At 42.5% G+C, this 17,524-nt stretch overlaps 2 protein-coding genes across 4 annotated transcripts in view; both read left to right on the top strand.

Moving 5' to 3' along the window:
* Window positions 1–1,827, top strand: part of MYH16 (myosin heavy chain 16) — a gene marked incomplete at both ends in the record, with an annotated part of 35,342 nt that extends 33,515 nt beyond the window's left edge. The window contains 2 exon segments of the mRNA XM_080353948.1: window positions 1,078–1,270; window positions 1,698–1,827. Of these exon segments, the coding sequence (XP_080210074.1) occupies window positions 1,078–1,270; window positions 1,698–1,827 (323 nt within the window).
* ARPC1A (actin related protein 2/3 complex subunit 1A) lies at window positions 1,139–15,200 on the top strand. 3 transcript variants are annotated; one of them, XM_080353696.1, is made up of 11 exons: window positions 1,191–1,270; window positions 1,698–1,803; window positions 4,509–4,613; window positions 5,206–5,310; window positions 7,559–7,781; window positions 8,575–8,682; window positions 11,899–12,111; window positions 12,582–12,657; window positions 12,851–13,044; window positions 13,766–13,856; window positions 14,701–15,200. In XM_080353696.1, exons 3-11 carry the CDS (start codon window positions 4,550–4,552, stop codon window positions 14,737–14,739), a joined length of 1,113 nt encoding a protein of 370 aa, XP_080209822.1. In that variant the 5' UTR covers window positions 1,191–1,270; window positions 1,698–1,803; window positions 4,509–4,549; the 3' UTR covers window positions 14,740–15,200. The 3 variants fall into 3 exon arrangements, with proteins under 3 accessions (XP_080209821.1, XP_080209823.1, XP_080209822.1); XM_080353695.1 differs by lacking the exon at window positions 1,698–1,803 and having other exon boundaries at window positions 1,139–1,270; XM_080353697.1 differs by lacking the exon at window positions 1,698–1,803 and having other exon boundaries at window positions 1,159–1,270; window positions 4,532–4,613.
* The last annotated feature ends 2,324 nt before the right edge of the window (window positions 15,201–17,524 follow it).

Genomic DNA, 17,524 nt, shown 5'->3' on the forward strand with positions numbered 1-17,524 from the left:
AAGTACTGTGAATATACTCCTTTCTATATTCCAGCCAGAGAGAAGGGAAGGTGCTTTGGCATGTGAATGAGTTGGACAGGATTGTCAGCCCTGCAGTGGAGAGTGCCTTCATAGAATCATTTTGGTTGGAAGAGACCCTTAAGATCATTGAGTCCAACCATAACCTAAATCTAGCACTAACCCATGTCCCTAAGAGCCTTATCTATACATCTTTTAAACATCTCCAGGGATGGTGCCTCTACCACTTCCTCGGGCAGCCTGTTCCAATGCTTCACAACCTTTCCTTCCATCCTTCAAAAGGGAGGAAGGTCACAAAGCCTCCTCACATGGCAGCTCTGCAGCTCTAAATCAGCCTGTGCTGAAGAAGCTCAAATAAACTCCCTTCAACCCCTCACAACCTCCTTATCCAGCCTCTGGCTTTTCCCTGGCACTGCCAAGCCCCAGCTCAGGTGGCCTCAAACTCATGACATATGTCATAAACTCACAGCTTTAAACTCTTGGTATCCATCATTTTGTTGGTTAAAATGTTTATGGAAGTCACAGGAAAACTGAGACACTTACAATTAAGGAGTGTGGTGGTGCTGTTGGTAGCTGGGGATGGGGTGGAGGAGAGAGGCAGCAATGACAGAAAAATATTGCTGTCGTTAAAAATTATGTAGCTTTACAAAATATTAAGTAGGATTTAAATATATATATATATATATTTGTAATAATCGTGTATTTGACAGAATTCAATGTGATGAAGTCATCCAGGTGTTGGCAGTGACCGGTCGCTCATCAATACTGAGCATCGTTGTTTTCTCACCGATGCTGCTGGAGAGGCAGCAGCTCTGCGGGACCGCGCTCCTGGGAGGTCACTTGGTGCTCAAGGTGTGGAAACGCACCCGACTTACCAGATTTACAGCCCGTCCCAAGCCCGCCCTCCCGTGAGGGGGAACGGCCGCCCCACCGCGCACGCGCACGGCCCGCCGGCCGCCTTTGTGTGAGGCGCGGGCCCGGCGCGCGCCCCCGCCGCCCTCCCGCCGCACAGGCGCAGGGCGGCTCCCCGGCGCGCCCCGGCTCCCCCCGCCCCTGCAGCGCGGCGGCGGCGGCGCAGGCGCAGCCCGCGGGGCGGCGCGCAGGCGCAGAGCGCGTTTCCTGGCTCCCTTGTCAGTGCCGGGCGCCTCCCCCTCGGCCTCCGCCGCCCGGCCGCTCCCTCTCCCGCCGCCCGGAGCGGAGTCGCGTTGACTGACCAGAGTCCGCGAGTCCCGCTCCGCTCCCGCCGCGTCAGGTGAGTCCCCACCCCGGGGGGCGGCTGTCCGCGGTGCCGCCAGGCCAGCCCCGAGAGGGATGGGAGGCGGGGGGGGCCCTGCAGGCCCGCCGGTGTGAGGGGATGGCGGGGGGGTTGGGTCACCTCAGCCTGCCCGGGGCTGCAGGGCTGTGCCTGGCCCTGCCGCTGCGAGGGGGGGTTTGCGGGGCCCTCTAGTGAGGCGATGCGGTACCCTCAACCCCTTCGCCCTACGGGCCGGGGCCGCACGGGGCGGTGATGGGGCCGGGGCGGGAGCAACCGGACGGGCCTCGGCGGGGCAGCCCCCGCCTCCCCCGGCTCTGAGCCGCCGTGGCCTCTGTGCACCTGTGGGACCCGCACGGGGCCTCCCGCAGCCCGCGATCCATCCCAGACCTGTCGGCTTTGTAATGCTAATGGTGTCCTGTGGCAGGAGTCACCCCCTTGGGAACGCTGCGCTGAGTGACTCGGAGAGGAATGACAGCGGGAGGAGGAGGCCTGAATTAGAGGCACTTCGCTTCCAGGTGTTTGGGAGTGATGTAGGTGCTCTGAAAACAGGCTAGGATCAAAAAGATCCCTTTTTCTCTCTCTCTCACCCACACATATGCCGTCTCCACTTCTGAGTCTGCACCCTCACTAGTTGCTTGTCCAGGGATGCCCGTATACCCCATATTTCTCACCCCGTGGAGAGATGACAACAGCTGAGTCCTGTACTTCCCAACCTCGATCCTTTCAGTCTATGTACTGAAAGAACTGCTGCGCAGAGGTGCAAAATTTTCCTTTTTCTCCTTTAAAGAAAAATGTATTGAAACTCAAGGACAGTTACTTTGCATTTACAAAAAAGATGAGGGATAGCCACCTTAAGTATGTGGCTAACAAAGTTATTGTGACAGTATCTTTCCTATATGAGATTTTGAGGTTGGCTGACAGGAAGGCATTGAGGGGTTTACTACATGTTAATTGTGTAAAGAATCATAGAGTCCATTGCATTTTCTCGTGTGATATGTGAGTTTGATTTTGTCTATGTATTGGTAAGGAATAAATGTAACTGCAAGACTTCTTTAAGATTTAACTTCATGAAGAAAAGGGCACTGCACTTATCAGAGAAATAGTAGTGCTTTTGGAGATTCTCATCACTGTTGTTTTTTATGAGTTTGTTACCAAACCACAACAGAAAACAGTGCTTGCTGCAAGTTATGGTGCTCAAGAAGCTCATTCAATGGGAAAGAATGGAACATACTGCTTGTCTAGTCTGTCTTTGGGAGCAGTGTGTAGGTTAGCAAAAATCTCCCAACTAGAAGTTAGGGTGGGATCGTATCATTCATATGTAGTTCAAATCTGTACAGAAAATACCAGGGTTGTGTTAGAAAGTGTTTCAAAATAGCTGCATTCCTTGGGGAGGGGAGATTGGATATTTTTACATTTTATTTCGGAAAGAGCAGGAAAGGCTGAGCATTCCTTGTTGGTAGAGCAGCTCTTCAACTTTTCCTGTATATGGAAATGTAGTGCTACTGAATGTTGGCATGTGCTAAAGCAAGATCGTGGAAAAAGCAATTTGAAGTTGTGTCTTGCTTATATTAGCACATGGACTCTCAAGTCATGGCTGTCTAAGGTCAAAGGTAACTTGGATTATGTCTACTTTTTCACATTAATAAAGATATATTAATTATTTTGCTTAGGACTGCATATGTTTAGTAGCTTCATTTGATTGGTAGAATATGACTATTAGAAGAACCATGAAATCATGCTGGTTAAAATTATCAACTGGAATTAAAGCTCATGTAGTTAAAAGTTATATTTGAAGCACATTTGAAATGTAACCGTAAATAATTTTAAAATAGCAGTGCTTGCTTTCTTAAAAAGGAAAAAAGCAGGGGTTGGGGGAGGGAAAAGAAAAAGTCACTTCAATGCTTTGCATTGGTGAAGTTCTGTATCATCTCTGCTCCAAGATTCAGCACTTTCAGCATATTTGTTAAGTGAGTGGGGTGGTAGGAATTGCTGAGCTCTATAAGAACATACTCATCTTTCATTCATGCCTGAGTTTCTGTTGGGCTGCCGCTCGTTTCCTGTTTGCTTCCAAATTCCTACCTTGTCCCAAAGCCTCCGCCCTCCACTAACATGGCCATACTTGGGTATGTTGTAATTTCAGGCTATAATGGGTGTGGATGCCTTGGAATGACATCACAGAGATAATTCTTTTTAGATGTATATGTAGGGGTAAAAAAACTTTGATCCATCAGCCAAGGGTAAATTGCTATGAAAATTAGTGGAATTTATGGAAGGAATTGACAAATTCAAGTTTTGTGTGTTGAACTGTGCACATTTTAATTATTAGAGGTGACACTGAGCTTTTCCAGTGTTATCTTCCGTTGATGTTATCTTCCATCCATTTGTGCTGCTTGGTTAATACAGGACATAGAATACAACATGATATTTTAAACAACTTTGAGGTTGTGGGTCACTGCACCTTCAATTGCAGATATTCGGCGCTGTCTCATGTAGCAGTTATAAGTTAAAGAAAAAACTAGGTGTCTAGCTTTTTTTTAAACAAATTAAAATATATACGAACTAGAATGATTCAGCTCATTCTTTCAGTGTTTGAATCTCATGGGGGCAAAAGCGTAACTATAAAACACTTAAGTGCTAGGATTAATTTGAAGAAATTGGCAATTAGTTACTTGCTTATCTTAATATTTTTTTCCCTAGGATACATATAAATGGCTTTATCAAATAATCAGCAGATTACAGTTGCATATCAGATGTTCTGGACACACCAATTTAACCTCCTGAGAAAGAAGAAGAAAAAAATGTTATTGTAGTGCTTGTGAGCCTTGGTACATGTCAGGATTTGAATCAATGCACTGAGATATGTCCCTAGAATTTTAGGGTTTTTTTCCAAGTATTCTGTTTCCATAGTAAAATTATTAATTTTGTTAGATTTCCTAAGAACCTGCTGTCTCGCCAGTGATGATGCACTAAGAAGCAAGTGAACATGGCTTTTGGGACAATCGCAATTAGCTTCAGTAAGCAGGACAGTTAAAATTCATTGGCCTACTGAAGATATTGGGATGTAGGGCAAAGGCAGCTCTTAAGCGGCCTGAACGTATTGACTGAGTAAGTTATGATCGTTTGTATGCAAATTGTAACACTGGACTGAAACAACCTTGGTAAATGTTGAAGGCTGATTTTGTTTTAATAATTACCTAATTTTGAAGTGTTTTGTTTTCAATTTTACATCTTTCAGCTTTTTCAATTTTTACAACATAGGAATATCTTTAACTCGGAATGTCTCTACACCAGTTTTTACTAGAGCCAATCACCTGCCATGCATGGAACAGAGACCGTACTCGTAAGTAATATGTTGGTTTTGTTTGTTTGGTTTGTTTTCCGTTGCTACTTTCTCTTTGCTGTCAGTTTGTAATCTTGCAATTTCCTGGAGTATGTTTAGCAAAGGTATAGTCAAATACCTAGTGCTGCACATTAAATGTTCCATTGATGATCCAAAAAGTGCCTGTTTTCTAAATCTGAACTTTGAAAAACCCATTACTGGAACTCTGGCATATGAGCAAGTCTGGCCTTACCGGTGTTCCAAAAGACTTTACCTCTTGGTCTGTACCTTGTTAGAACATGACCTGTCCCTGCTTACCCTTTTTGACCCTCTATTTCCATACCCGCAACCCAGGCCTCTAATAGCCTACTTTTTTATTAGAACATTGATCGTTGTGTTCAAAATGTCTTGTCTTTCTGTGCTGTATACTCATGAAAATTTTATAACCATAATTATTTAAGATTATCTAGGGCCATTGGCCCTTTGTTTACAAAATCCATGTTATGCTCTGAAATTTGAGAATACAGGCTTTACACTGGAAAGTCTTTCCAAGTAAAGCATTTGTTACTAAAAAGTCTTCCGTACTATTGGATTGTTTTATTTCTTCTTCAAGAGATTGCCATTAGCCCTAATAATCATGAAGTCCACATCTACAAGAAGAGTGGGAACCAGTGGGTCAAGGCTCATGAGCTAAAGGAACACAATGGCCACATTACAGGTAAGCAGAGGTTGTGCTGTGCCAGACAACAGGTTTGGCCACCCCCTATTTTCCCCAGTCGAGAATCTGGACAGGCAATCTGCAAGTGTTGAGTAAATCGATCTTTTTATAGGTTGGCATGCCCACTTACAGACAGCTTTGCAGCGTTTTTCTGGGCCGCATGCAATGAATGTTGGGAAGAAAATCCCTATTTCATTTCCAGACATTTTGGTAGAGTAACTGAGCCTTTCTGTCACTTATTTTTCATCCATAATAACATAATGATGATAAACTTACAGTCTTCTGAAGCAGCTGAGTTCTGTGTCAAACTCTCCTGATGATACATGCTGCTCTCTTTCAAGTGCTGGTATTAAAACTGCATCAAGTATCCGGCTGTTGCATTGGTTCGTGGTTTCTGACAGCAATAAATACCCTTTTTTAGGGACTGTATAAACACTTTAAGTGGTCAGTCCTGGACTTATGACAAACCATCAGTGAGTGTATTTTACTGCAGGCCCAGAGTATCTGTAGATCCACAATGAAAATGTAAGAAGAGCTGCCACGATGAGTCACAAGGTGTTATTTTTATACGTGATTGTCCTGCAGTAGTCTTTTTTTTTTCGTGGTGTTATTTCTATAAGGGCTTTATTCTCTAAGGAAACAAAAGTAATTAATACAAGCACTCGCGCAAAACAGCAATATCCTTTATTCTGTTCTCAACTCACTAACGGGCAGAAGTATCTGCCCAACAGTGTTTTTCAGGAACCTTATTCAATTCATCTGATTTTTGCTGTCAAAGAGCACAACCATATGTGCCCTTTTGTGAAGAGTCACTTGGGCTGAATTTAGATATGACGTGCTGTTCCCCAAAGATGTTTCTTTGCATTTTTCTTGTACCTGTTAGTGTTAGAAACCAAATATTTATGACCTGGGAAAAGAGCTCTCTCTGCTTTCCTGCATAGCGCATACCTTTGGAATACTGAATGCTGTGGTTGTCGTAAAGATTAGACTTAAACTGTGCTTAGACACAGAAGAGAGACTGATCAGACTGCATGTTGCCTCTGACAGGGTGATTCAACTGCTGCTGCTCCAGCTTCTGATCACAGGGGACAAGGTCCCTTGTTTTGCATTCCTGTGTCTTGATGCAGACATTTGTGGTGAGATGCTCCTGTTCACTTACAGGAAGAGCATTATTTGCTCTTTTTTGCTGGCTTAGTTTTCTGCTAAGCCTAAAAAGCTGAGATTGCCATGGGTCAGAAGAATGCTGGTGCTAGGGAGGTGGTGAGAAAGAGAAAAGGTGCAGGATGGTCCCCATTTCAAAGGCACGAGATTTACTCATGTAGCTCTGGTTTCAGACTACCAGCCTCTCAAAAATTGAACTTTTAGACGTAAGCCTATTTTGAAGTAGACCATATATGAATAATATGGTAAAATTAGTACAAATTCTTTCCATAACTTTTGTCCTTTTTTCAGTTTGTGTGCTTAAGGAATGTGTTGAGTACAGAATACAGTTCTGAAAAAACATTGAAATATGATTTAGTGGCAGGAGAGTTAAGGATTGCACTCTACATCTCCAAGAAGGATGCTAAGCAAAGACGAAAACCAGTGTTGCCGTAAGACTTTCCAGTTGAGAACATCCTTCATTGCATAGGAAGGGAAAGAAGCAATGGCAGGCTTATCAAATGCTTTGTTTTATTCTTTGATTTTTTTCTTTTTGTTGGTAAATGTTTCTTTCTCATGGCACAGCTTAATTAGGCATGGAAAAAATGTAAGGATTGTATCGGTACATAAAGATTAACCACTTCTAACAAAAAAAAAAACCTGTTATCTTAACTTTTGGATCATGACTGCAGTCTGGCAGTGAGCAGACAACTTGGTTAGAGGTTTGTGCATAGTTTTAGAATTGCTGGGTTTCAGCTGTTGAAAAGTGTCTCTTGCTCAAGTCAGTGGTTTGAATGCTGCGGTGGACAGGCCATTCCAGGCTGCGGAGCTCCGCCTGTTGGCCACCAGTCAGAGCCGGCTTCCTCGCGGACAAATCCTCCAGAATCGGGAAATTTGGGATCTGCAATTTTGGTGAAAGCTAGAGGGCAAAACCTTTATCCTTAGCAGTTTAAAATGGTGCCTGAAGAGTAAGTGAAAAAGGAGAATACTAATATAATAGTAATAACTATCTCTATAGTAGAAGACTGTGAGATTGTCTGTGTTTTGGCTTACGGCAAAGCAAACACTATAAAGGGAAAACTTTATTAATGTGAACTCTAAATTGCAGGTATTGACTGGGCTCCCAAAAGCGATCGCATTGTAACTTGCGGCGCAGACCGTAATGCCTATGTCTGGAGTCAGAAAGACGGCGTGTGGAAACCTACCCTTGTGATCCTGAGAATTAATCGTGCAGCCACCTTTGTGAAATGGTCTCCCTTGGAGAATAAATTTGCTGTGGGAAGTGGAGCTCGACTTATATCTGTGTGCTACTTTGAATCTGAAAATGACTGGTGAGCTGTTTGGGTTTAATTTCTATTTATACCCTTAAGGTCTGCATGGGAACGCTAAAGCCTGGAGTTTAATGGCGGTTACTAGGTTACTATTTTCCTAATTCCTAAAATCTTCAGGAAATGTAGAGGAATAGACCTCATCAGTTCTTTCATGGACTTTTTACATCTTAGGGAAAAGATTCCCTCTTTTGCTTCTTTACTATAATATAATGTAGCACCTAAAGGTCTTTGAGTTAGCCTGTTTTCAGGTTATGTGTGTTGGCGTGGATAGGTTCTGGTTGACTACCATAAACATATGTTGCTTTTCGAAAAGTGCAAGAATTTCTGCAGAGTAAAAATTTCCTTACCACAACTGTATTGCTGAAAAAAGACAAATGTTTCCTCTCTGCATCTCCCTTCAGAATGAATGAAGAAACTTTGACTTGAGTCTTTCTTCTGTATAGAGGAGGTGAGAGAGGATGTGAGAGACCAGGCAGTTACCCTGCAAAATCCACATTAAGGAGTTCAGTCCAATGCATTATAAAAATGAGTTAGCAGGGGAATAGAATTTGGGTGAAGAGATATATACTTATTGTAAATTTGTTTAGAATATTTAAAATTTTAATTAAGATAAACACATAAAGTTCACAGACTGTACACCATAATTTTAAAGATTTGGACAGAATGTGAGTTTTATTGCAAAACTGGTGTACTTAGTCATTGGCGGAGGGTGAGCTTTTTGAGAAGTATTTCATAGGTTTGGAGGAGTCCAGTAAAATATTTTCATATGAATTTTATTTCTGCTTTCACTTAGGTGGGTGAGCAAACACATTAAAAAGCCCATTCGTTCCACTGTCCTTAGCCTGGACTGGCACCCCAACAATGTTTTGCTGGCAGCGGGGTCCTGTGACTTCAAGTGCAGGTGAGAGAAAATAAAGCATCTGTAAGTCAGTTACTGGTTCAGGTTCTTTGTTGGCACAAGCATGTGGGTGATGCATTCGCTATCAAAATAGAAGATGGCTCATTGCATACTGTTGTTATTACCAAAATAAAATATCTGGCTTAAGAGACTTGGAAATCAGACCAGCAGGTACTATCTTGTAGAATACCAACACTACTGGTTAGAGTCTAAAAACCAATATATTGATGGTGAAATTTTGAAATTCAGAGTAACTTTATGATTACAAAGGTGATTTTTCATCTTTTTCTTCCCTGAATGACTTGTTCTCTCCCTTTTGCCGGTGTCAGCTTTAACTTTCTTGCAGCCCTGTGGTGATCAGGGCCAAGGAACTGGTGCAAATGAAACTCAGCATAATGTTTTTGACGCACAATAAGAAAAAGGCTGGTAAAAGCAACTGGGCATGTGAGATGGGTGGGGTAGTCTTTCAAATGATGAAATTACACCGTGAGGAGTGGGTCCTGCGAGTTGCTCCATGCCAAGTAACTGGAGTCACTGCAATGAAGTCTGCATGAGGAACTGTCTGCAGAGTGGTTGACTTTAATTCATATTTTACTTAATCACTTGTACCCTGAATAATAATGAAAGCTTCTTTTCTTAAATTCCTTATGTAACAGGGTAATTTTTAAGCTTCAAAGTGTGTACTAAAAATGACTAAGAAGGAGTGGGAGGGGGAGGTGGGACCAACTATTACGTTCCTTATTTCAGAATGGAACCCATGCATCTAAATTCGATCCTTTAATACCTTTTTATGTAAGGAGAGATGTTAAACGAAAGCTGGGAAGAAGAGGGGAGTTGCCTCCCTTCCCTGCCTGGTCTCCGGTGTTAATTACATAAACTATACATGCTTGCTTCCTTTTGCAAAAAAATGTGCTGTAAAACGTACTCATTCATCTTCTGGAAGCAGCTGCTTTTCACATGTTGAAATTTTTTTGTGTGTGTTCATAAAGCATCTTGAGACTCTGACATTAGGTCAGCTGAGACCTCTATATATCAAGATATCTCTATATAACGAGATACCTATGTATCAATTGATCTGTTATTTTGGTCTTCAGCTACAGGCTTTGGTGCTTGTTCTGTGCATCCCTGATTATCTCCTGTTTCCCGTTTGGGGTTTTGGTTGAGAGTTAGGCTTGAATTATTTTTTTTCAGTATAGCTTTCAGTGTGTTTTTATAAGAAATTCAAGATGTGGTTCAGTTAATTTCCTTGCAGTGTTTTCCAGAAGACTTGGTTAGTCTTTTGTTTCCTGTCAGAAAACTAATTGTGTCCTGCATCTTATTATTAACAAAATTTGTTTATATTTTGAAAAAAAAAAATAGATATCTTGGCTTAGAACATTTGGGAAACTTTCTGCTCTTGCTTAACGTTCTAGTTTAGGATGAAACATTTAATAATTTTGCTGGTTTTATCATAGAAATCTCCATATAGAAGTATTAAAGGAAGCAAGAAAAAGTGATGGAGATTGATACTGGGTTTATGTTTCTATTTCTTCCCCAAACTCATGCAAGCATATTGTGTTTGCCAAATGACTAGCAGAAATCTCCAGAATTCCAGTTTTGGGGAATGTTCGGTTACATATCAAAGAAAATAAAGATACCTGAGGCTGAAGTTCTACATCTATTCTGATAGGTGGTTCTGAAGAAAATTAGGAAATGGATCTGCCAGAGCCACTGCCAACTGTTCAGCAGCTAAATGGGAGAGACTTTGGAAAAAGAATGGAGGGGCAGAAGAGGCTCCGAGTTGATAGGAGTTCAGCAGAGTTTTCCTGGTGGCTGGCCTGGATGAGGTCCTCTTACATTTGTCTTCAGAAATATATATAGAGCTGACAGCACCACATAGGTGTGAATTTTATATTCTGGCTGGAACAATGTTGCTGTGGGAATAAAAGCCGTTTCCGAGTGTTCTTTGAAGGCTGGGGCCTGCAAGCTGAGATGATTTTGATTTTAAAAGAGAGGGAGACTTTAGTAAAGCAAAAGACTTTTTAGCAGTTATCTTCAAGGTCTTTTACTCTGTGGGAATGATTTTTCTGTCTTGTCTCAAAGGCTGTTGCTTTAAACCTCTTGTCCTATTTCCATACATTAGGAGAACTGTCCTTTTAGATGTCTCTATAAAATTAAGTTTGTTGAAGGATTATCATTAGATTATATTTAAACTGATAGAGCTGAGTATAAATTCATACTTAATTCTCTGAAAATCTGTGCCTAATATAGCTGCAGTTAAACCCTTCTTGTTCCAAATGATCAACTTTATTTGAATAAGCTGAATATAGGTACCTTTTGAAGTGCACACCCAACACATGTGAAAGTTTTAAAAAACGGGGAGGGGGGAACACCATTTCCTTAAACTCCCTTTTTGTATTTGACTGCAACCAGGAATATTTGATCACAGGTTTTTTGTCAATACTGAAATATTTCTCTGGTAGTAGTATGGCAGAGCTCACTTGCTCCTCCTGTTCAATGGACTCTAATCCTGCACTGGTGACGTCCAAGTAACTTCCATGGTAACGGTCAAGAACACCATATTGTGGCGTGTCTGAATCATGCAGAATGAATTTGATGAAAGGAGGAGGCTTCCTACTTAAACATATCTTGCAAATTGTAGTGCTGGGGAAAAAAACCATAAAAACATTGTGGTATATCAGGTTTTCAAGGACCCCTTTCAGTAATGAGCCAGAATAAGGTGGCTCAGAGCCCTTTTGCTGGCATTAGAATATCAGTTTTCTTTTCTCCTGCTAAAAAGTGAATGTTCTTAAAAAGCGGGTAATTTTGTAGGTGTTTGTATTCCCTTCTAACTATACAGTGCGATTGGTGTTTTTTTCTCTTACTGAAGAATTGACTCTGGGAGTTGTTAGCACTGCAAAATGATGAAAGGGAAATCTTAGCACGGTGGAAAATGGGATGATAACGTATGTTTTTGTGCCATCTTCTGGAAAAAAGGAGAAAAGATACAAGACATGACACTTAGGAGAAACTTTTATGTGTTACACCCTTTGTACAATTGCTTTCTCTCTGGAGACTGAAGCTTCTCAGCTGCTAGAAGCTTGTTTAAAGATACCGTAGTATTTTATTTTGGTGGAATTACAATGCATCTGGTTGTTTCCAATATAAAAGGTATATGCAGCTCCCAGGAGTTGTGGTTTTTTTTCCTGTCTTTATTCCTGCTGAAATATTTATTTGCAGGGTGTTTTCTGCTTACATTAAAGAAGTGGATGAAAAACCAGCCAGTACACCGTGGGGCTCCAAAATGCCTTTTGGGCAGCTGATGTCCGAATTTGGGGGTGCTGGCAGTGGCGGATGGGTGCACAGCGTCAGTTTTTCTGCCAGCGGTAACCGCCTCGCCTGGGTCAGTCACGACAGTACCGTGTCAGTTGCTGATGCCTCAAAAAATATGATGTAAGTATGTTCTTTTTGCTAATTATTAATAGTTGTATAAGTACCCCATTGAGTGTGAAGTGTTCTAGAATTCCTTTATTATAACATTATGAAAATTGACTTAGCATACAGGCTTGCTTCTCTTGAAAAGATCATGTCAAGTACTAAGTGGCTTTATATTGCAAATGAAATAGCTTCATCAACTTGAACCTTTTTTGGGGTGTATTTATAAACTCTTGTGGTTACACATGATGCTGGTTTATTTCAGTGTTTCAGCTGGAAAACTTCATGTTTGTTATAGATCTTCAGGACACTTTCATTAAGTTATAACATTTTATTATGAATTACAACCTTCTGGTGTCACCTCAGGACAGCTGAGCTGCACTGCCTTCTTTTCCAATAAGCCTTATGTGGGAACGGTCTCTATTTTTTCTTGGAGCCAAATATGAGAGGTTTCAATGAAGTCCTCTAACAAACGTTCTTGTGTTCAGGGTTTCGCAGCTGAAAACAGAGTTCCTCCCACTCCTGAGTGTGTCATTTGTCTCTGAGAACAGCGTGGTGGCGGCTGTAAGTGTCTATTATTTTCTCCTTGTAGAACGTTGTAGTGTTTAGGAGAGGCAAACACACCATACATTATGAAGTTAATAATAAGCAAGCTCTTCCATAGTATCAGTCTTCGCACTTCTGCAATTAACAGCAGCAGAAAAACAAAGAGGTGATTATGTTGATTATGTTTCTTGACGTGTTTTCATGCTTGCAGGGCCATGACTGCTGCCCGATGCTCTTTAACTGTGATGACCGTGGCTTGTTGACCTTCGTTTCCAAACTAGACATTCCAAAACAGAGCATCCAGCGCAATATTTCTGCTATGGAACGCTTTCGAAACATGGATAAAAGAGCCACTACAGAAGATCGTAACACTACCCTGGAGACGCTGCACCAAAACAGTATAACGTGAGTGTCTTGGCCGCCAGTACGAGGGGAAGGAACGCTCTCCACATCCCGTTGGTGTCACAGGACGTACCGCAAACCTGTGAGAGCAAAAAATTTGCCATACCAGATGGGTTTAGTTGGTATCCCATTTTATTTTGTCTTTCTCTAACAGCTGTACATTTCTGGGACTTAACGTTGAAGCTCGTGAAGTTAATCATTAACATGGCATGTGTGCTACTGCTGCTTGCTCATGTGTATTGTGTTCTGTAACTTGAGCACAGTTTATCTTATCAAATACGTAGATAATTCACAAGAGGTTAGTAGCACTGCCCAAAATCTAGCCAGCAAAATTCACCTGAAGCTGAAATTCACATACCAGCTTCCTGTTTCAGTCGTTATTTCCATGTGTATGTATTCATCAAAAGGCTTGATTCAGGTTTATTGAGTAAAATCTCCTTGCATTTATAAAAGTACGTGAGCTCAGAGGATGCTAACATTTCTGAAGCAATTTATTTTTATTCAAGGAAAATGTTTAGGCTGCAGTCACCAAGCGATTAAAGAGCTTTCAGCATCCTTTTTCTTTGCTTATTTTTCTGAAGCATTGTACCAAAAGTCCAGCACAAGCCCTGCTATACTCCCGTCTCCTTTTGAGAGAGTAGGAGTTGAATTCAGCCCAAATTTCCCAGCTTTTTGGCTCTCTGGAATGGATGTCTGTGTCACAGCTATCGCTCTCTGTTTTCAGCCAAGTGTCTATTTATGAGATAGACAAACGAGATTGTCGTAAATTCTGCACCACCGGCATTGATGGCGCAATGACCATCTGGGATTTCAAGGTATGTTTTACTACGGTGTTTATCTGAGCTGGGTGCGGTGGTGGGTGGTTTTTTGATCTCTAGCATCCTCTTCTGGGGCTCAGCCCTGGCACAGGGTTTATTAGCAGTAGGAAATCCAGACTGGAGTATTCAAGACCATTAGTGAACTCCATAAGGAAGAAAGATTCAAGATGTACCTCGCTTAGCAGATGGTGCTAATCCAGACTTAATTTTTTAATGGAATTGCTTAATGTCCCTGTAGGAATCCCACTAACTCTTTTCCAACTTCTACCTCAGCCACAATCAGGCTGGAATGATCATTGGTATGGTAAAGCCTCTTCTTGCTCTCATCCCTTTAGACTCTGCTCACTCTTGCTGTAGAACATTGTCATGCCCTCTGGTGATTAACTTAGCAAAGCAGTAAGAAATAACCTCAAACAGAAAATGCAGTGAGCATTCTATGGAAAACCCTAAAAGGATTTAATAATGCGAGTCCTGGCTGTACTGAGGACCAGCCAGGAGAGGTCTGTGCTGGCCTCCCCCCGCTGCCGAGAGCTGCGCGCCGACCTTTAGGAAAAGAATCATTTGTGTTCTGTGACACCAGGAAGCTCTGGTGGAACAGGAGCCAAATTTGAGGTGATGTATAAGCAGCTTTAATGCAGTTTTGGGGGAGGGGGTAGACTCGTTGGCTCATATATGAGTTTGAAGTGAATGACTAGTGCTCTCTGATGCTTGTCTATAGGTCTAATCTCAAGTATTCAGGGTTTTTACTCTTTTTTTTTTTTCTTAACATCAGCATTTACACTGAATTGTTGAACACAGGCTACTGTCGCAGATTGTGATTAAGATTTCTCTCTCTTTCAAGACCTTAGAGTCCTCTATTCAAGGTCTACGAATCATGTAAAGGTGGATTTCCGTGATCTAGCAGGACAAACTGCTCGACAGAACGCAGCTCCCACATCTGCACAAACCCGAAAAGGGAGGAGGAAGGTGGAATATTTGGAAACACTGAGAAAATACAGCTTGGCAGATTTTCTTTTGAATCTAAATTTGGTGAATTGTGTTGGTTTCAAAATCAGCTGTGATTGTTCTTTTATTTTATTTTATTTTTTTGGTTGGTTGTTTCATTCCATTCTTTACCAAAGCTGCTCCTTAAGTAGTTTATTGCAGGAAGTTATGAATCACTAACTTAAAAGGGGAATTTTATGTAAATTGTCTGCTAGAAGTAATAATAATAAAAAAAAAGAAAAACTGAATCTTTGTTTCGATGGTCATTAGCAGTGATTAAAAAAGGGATATTAAGGGAATTAAAGAAAGGACAGGAAAACCCTGTGCTGATATTTTATGGCCTTAAAACAGGAAGAGTTCGTCTTAGCTGAAAGTTTCATAAATTTGACGGATGAAGACCTGGGGTTCTGATGTGAGGATTCAGCTGAGCCTCTGTCAGGGGAATTGTTCTCTTGAGGTGATAATTTTGGAGGATGAACGATTTTGTCCTGCTGACTCTTAGTTCTGTCTGCCTGGCGATTAATCCAGTAATAACAGCAAATTAACCTGAATGTCTTTTTTATTGTCCATTTAGTGGGTCATAGTTTTCTGACGACGAATGACCAGAATTATTTCTTTTAGGATTTGTACAAAGACTTCTCGAAGGCCGCATGTGGCAAGCGAGGCAAGAATCTGCTGAGCCAGATCGTAAGAGGACAAATTAAAAGCAAATCACTTTGTGAGTCTGTGAAGCTTCACAGGCCTGCGTGTCATGTTAGAGCTGAGTGCTTGGCCTGTGAAATGATGTGTTTATAATGACTGGTGGAGAAATGGAACGTGTTTAACGGAAGTATCGGCACAGTCTGGCTTCTGTGCGGATCCTTTGTCTCCAGGTGACTGGATGTTTTGAAGTTCAGTTCTGAGCCTCGGTAGCTCTCTGAGGCATTTGCACGTAACTTGTTTCATTCCCGTGCTTTTGTTACTCTTACATGTTGCAGGCTGCGCTCTGAAGGGGATTATCTGCCTCACGGTGTTGCTTTGCGAGGTTTAAGACTTTGTCATTTCAGTTGAAAATGCAGAAGTGTCTTAAAAAAACCAACCCAATGACTAAATTCACCACTTCCTCTGGAACCGGGGTTGCTTCAGATGCTGCTGCTCTGTCAGCTCTGAGTGATTGAGAAGGGAGGGTGGGGGATAAGCGCACAAAGCTGACAACTGCTGCTCTTCCTCTGCGAGTGAACCGTGTCCATCGCAGAGCCGGGTTGTTTTCAGGTGCAATGTTGGTTCTGTGTGGAGAATTAATTGTTTTTCCAGTCCCTTCTGGTTTTCTTAGGTCTCCCACTTTCCTTCCCTGGCAGTTGAGTGTGGCTTTGCAATTTCCCCTCCTTGTAAACCTAAAATAATGACTGTTGCACCTCTGCTCTTGCAGTCTAGTGACCTGATATGTATGATGACTTGTGGTGGGGTGGGTTTATCAGCTGGAATACAATGCTGGAGGAGTTAAGTGTCTTCTGGATCAAAGGAACAGGGTTTGGCTTTGTCTGGCTCCTTACGTACTCCTAGATGCTTATCTCTCACAGACAGTAATGATTTTGTTTCTGAAGTCACTTTTTGAAAGCGTAGTGTTTATTTCCGAAAAGTGTTAAAAAACTGATTCTAAAATATATGGTCCAAATAACATAAAAGGATGGGAAAAATCATCTAATGAGAGAGTGGAGAAGATGGATCTCTACATTTTTATGCCTCGTTCTTTTTCTATTTTAAAGGGCTGGAGAAGGTAAAATGAGCCAGTTTGCTCCAAAAAGCCAACAAACTGAGGCTTGATGGAGCTGCTGTAGGTTCCTGAGAGAAACACGTATGCTAGAAGTTTGAGATTAAAACCAGATTGGAGATATTTATATTAGGAAAGGACCGAGCAAGGGGAATATAAACAACCATCGCTTAAGGCATAATTCAAGCTAGAACTGCTCCGGGTGCAGGGGTGGGGAGTGCAGCCTTGGGCACCATCTGAGGTGGGACGTGGTGGCTCTGGATCTCCAGGCCATCACCTGGGAGCACAACAAAGCTCGTGGTTCCAGTCTTAATTACAGGAGTGTTGCTGGCTGTGTGTGCTCGACGTTACGCACCAGTTAACGGGTTGTTGGGAGCAAGAAATGGGGCTTTACGTGAGTGGGGATGCCAGGGACTGTTTGCTGGAGGCTGCCTGAAAAACCCCCCAGCCACTACATGAAAAGAAGCTGCAGAATTGCTGCCGCTTTTCCTCCTCTCTGCCCCCTCCAAAGAAAACCCCACCAAAAAAACATTCTGGTGTTCCCAGCATCTGCAGGGGGATCGTTCCGAGGAAAAACTTGAAAAAGCCGCAGCTTTCAGCCGTGCGGGAGCTGTTGAGGGAGCTGCGTTTGGGGCAGCGGTGATGCTGGGGTGAGGCTGGGTGCTGCAATGGGTGCTAGAGGACGGGGCAGCTCGCTGCTTCTGTGAGGGACTTTTCCCACCGCGGGGATTCACTCCTGGCCAGATCCACAGAGAACCTCCACCGTCCGGGGACATCTCCGCATCTCCACTCGTGTCTGCGTGGGGTCACAGCAACGTGTGTGAAGGGAAGGGCGGCTGAGGGAGCCCAGGAGGAGGGCAGAGATGAGCTTCATCCCCGTGCCGCGCCACACAGCCTGTCTGCAGCTGACCCTGCACTCGGGGATTCATTC

The sequence above is a fragment of the Nesoenas mayeri genome, assembly GCF_963082525.1.
Source record: "Nesoenas mayeri genome assembly, chromosome: 15".
In the NCBI taxonomy this organism is placed as follows: Eukaryota; Metazoa; Chordata; class Aves; order Columbiformes; family Columbidae; genus Nesoenas; species Nesoenas mayeri.

Bases quoted from the DNA above. Each gene is read 5' to 3' on its own strand.
- ARPC1A (XM_080353695.1), top strand. From the start codon at position 4,550: ATGTCTCTACACCAGTTTTTACTAGAGCCAATCACCTGCCATGCATGG. The intron at 4,614-5,205 runs GTAAGTAATATG...TTCTTCTTCAAG, and splicing joins ATGGAACAGAGACCGTACTC to AGATTGCCATTAGCCCTAAT. The intron at 12,658-12,850 runs GTAAGTGTCTAT...TCATGCTTGCAG, and splicing joins AGAACAGCGTGGTGGCGGCT to GGCCATGACTGCTGCCCGAT.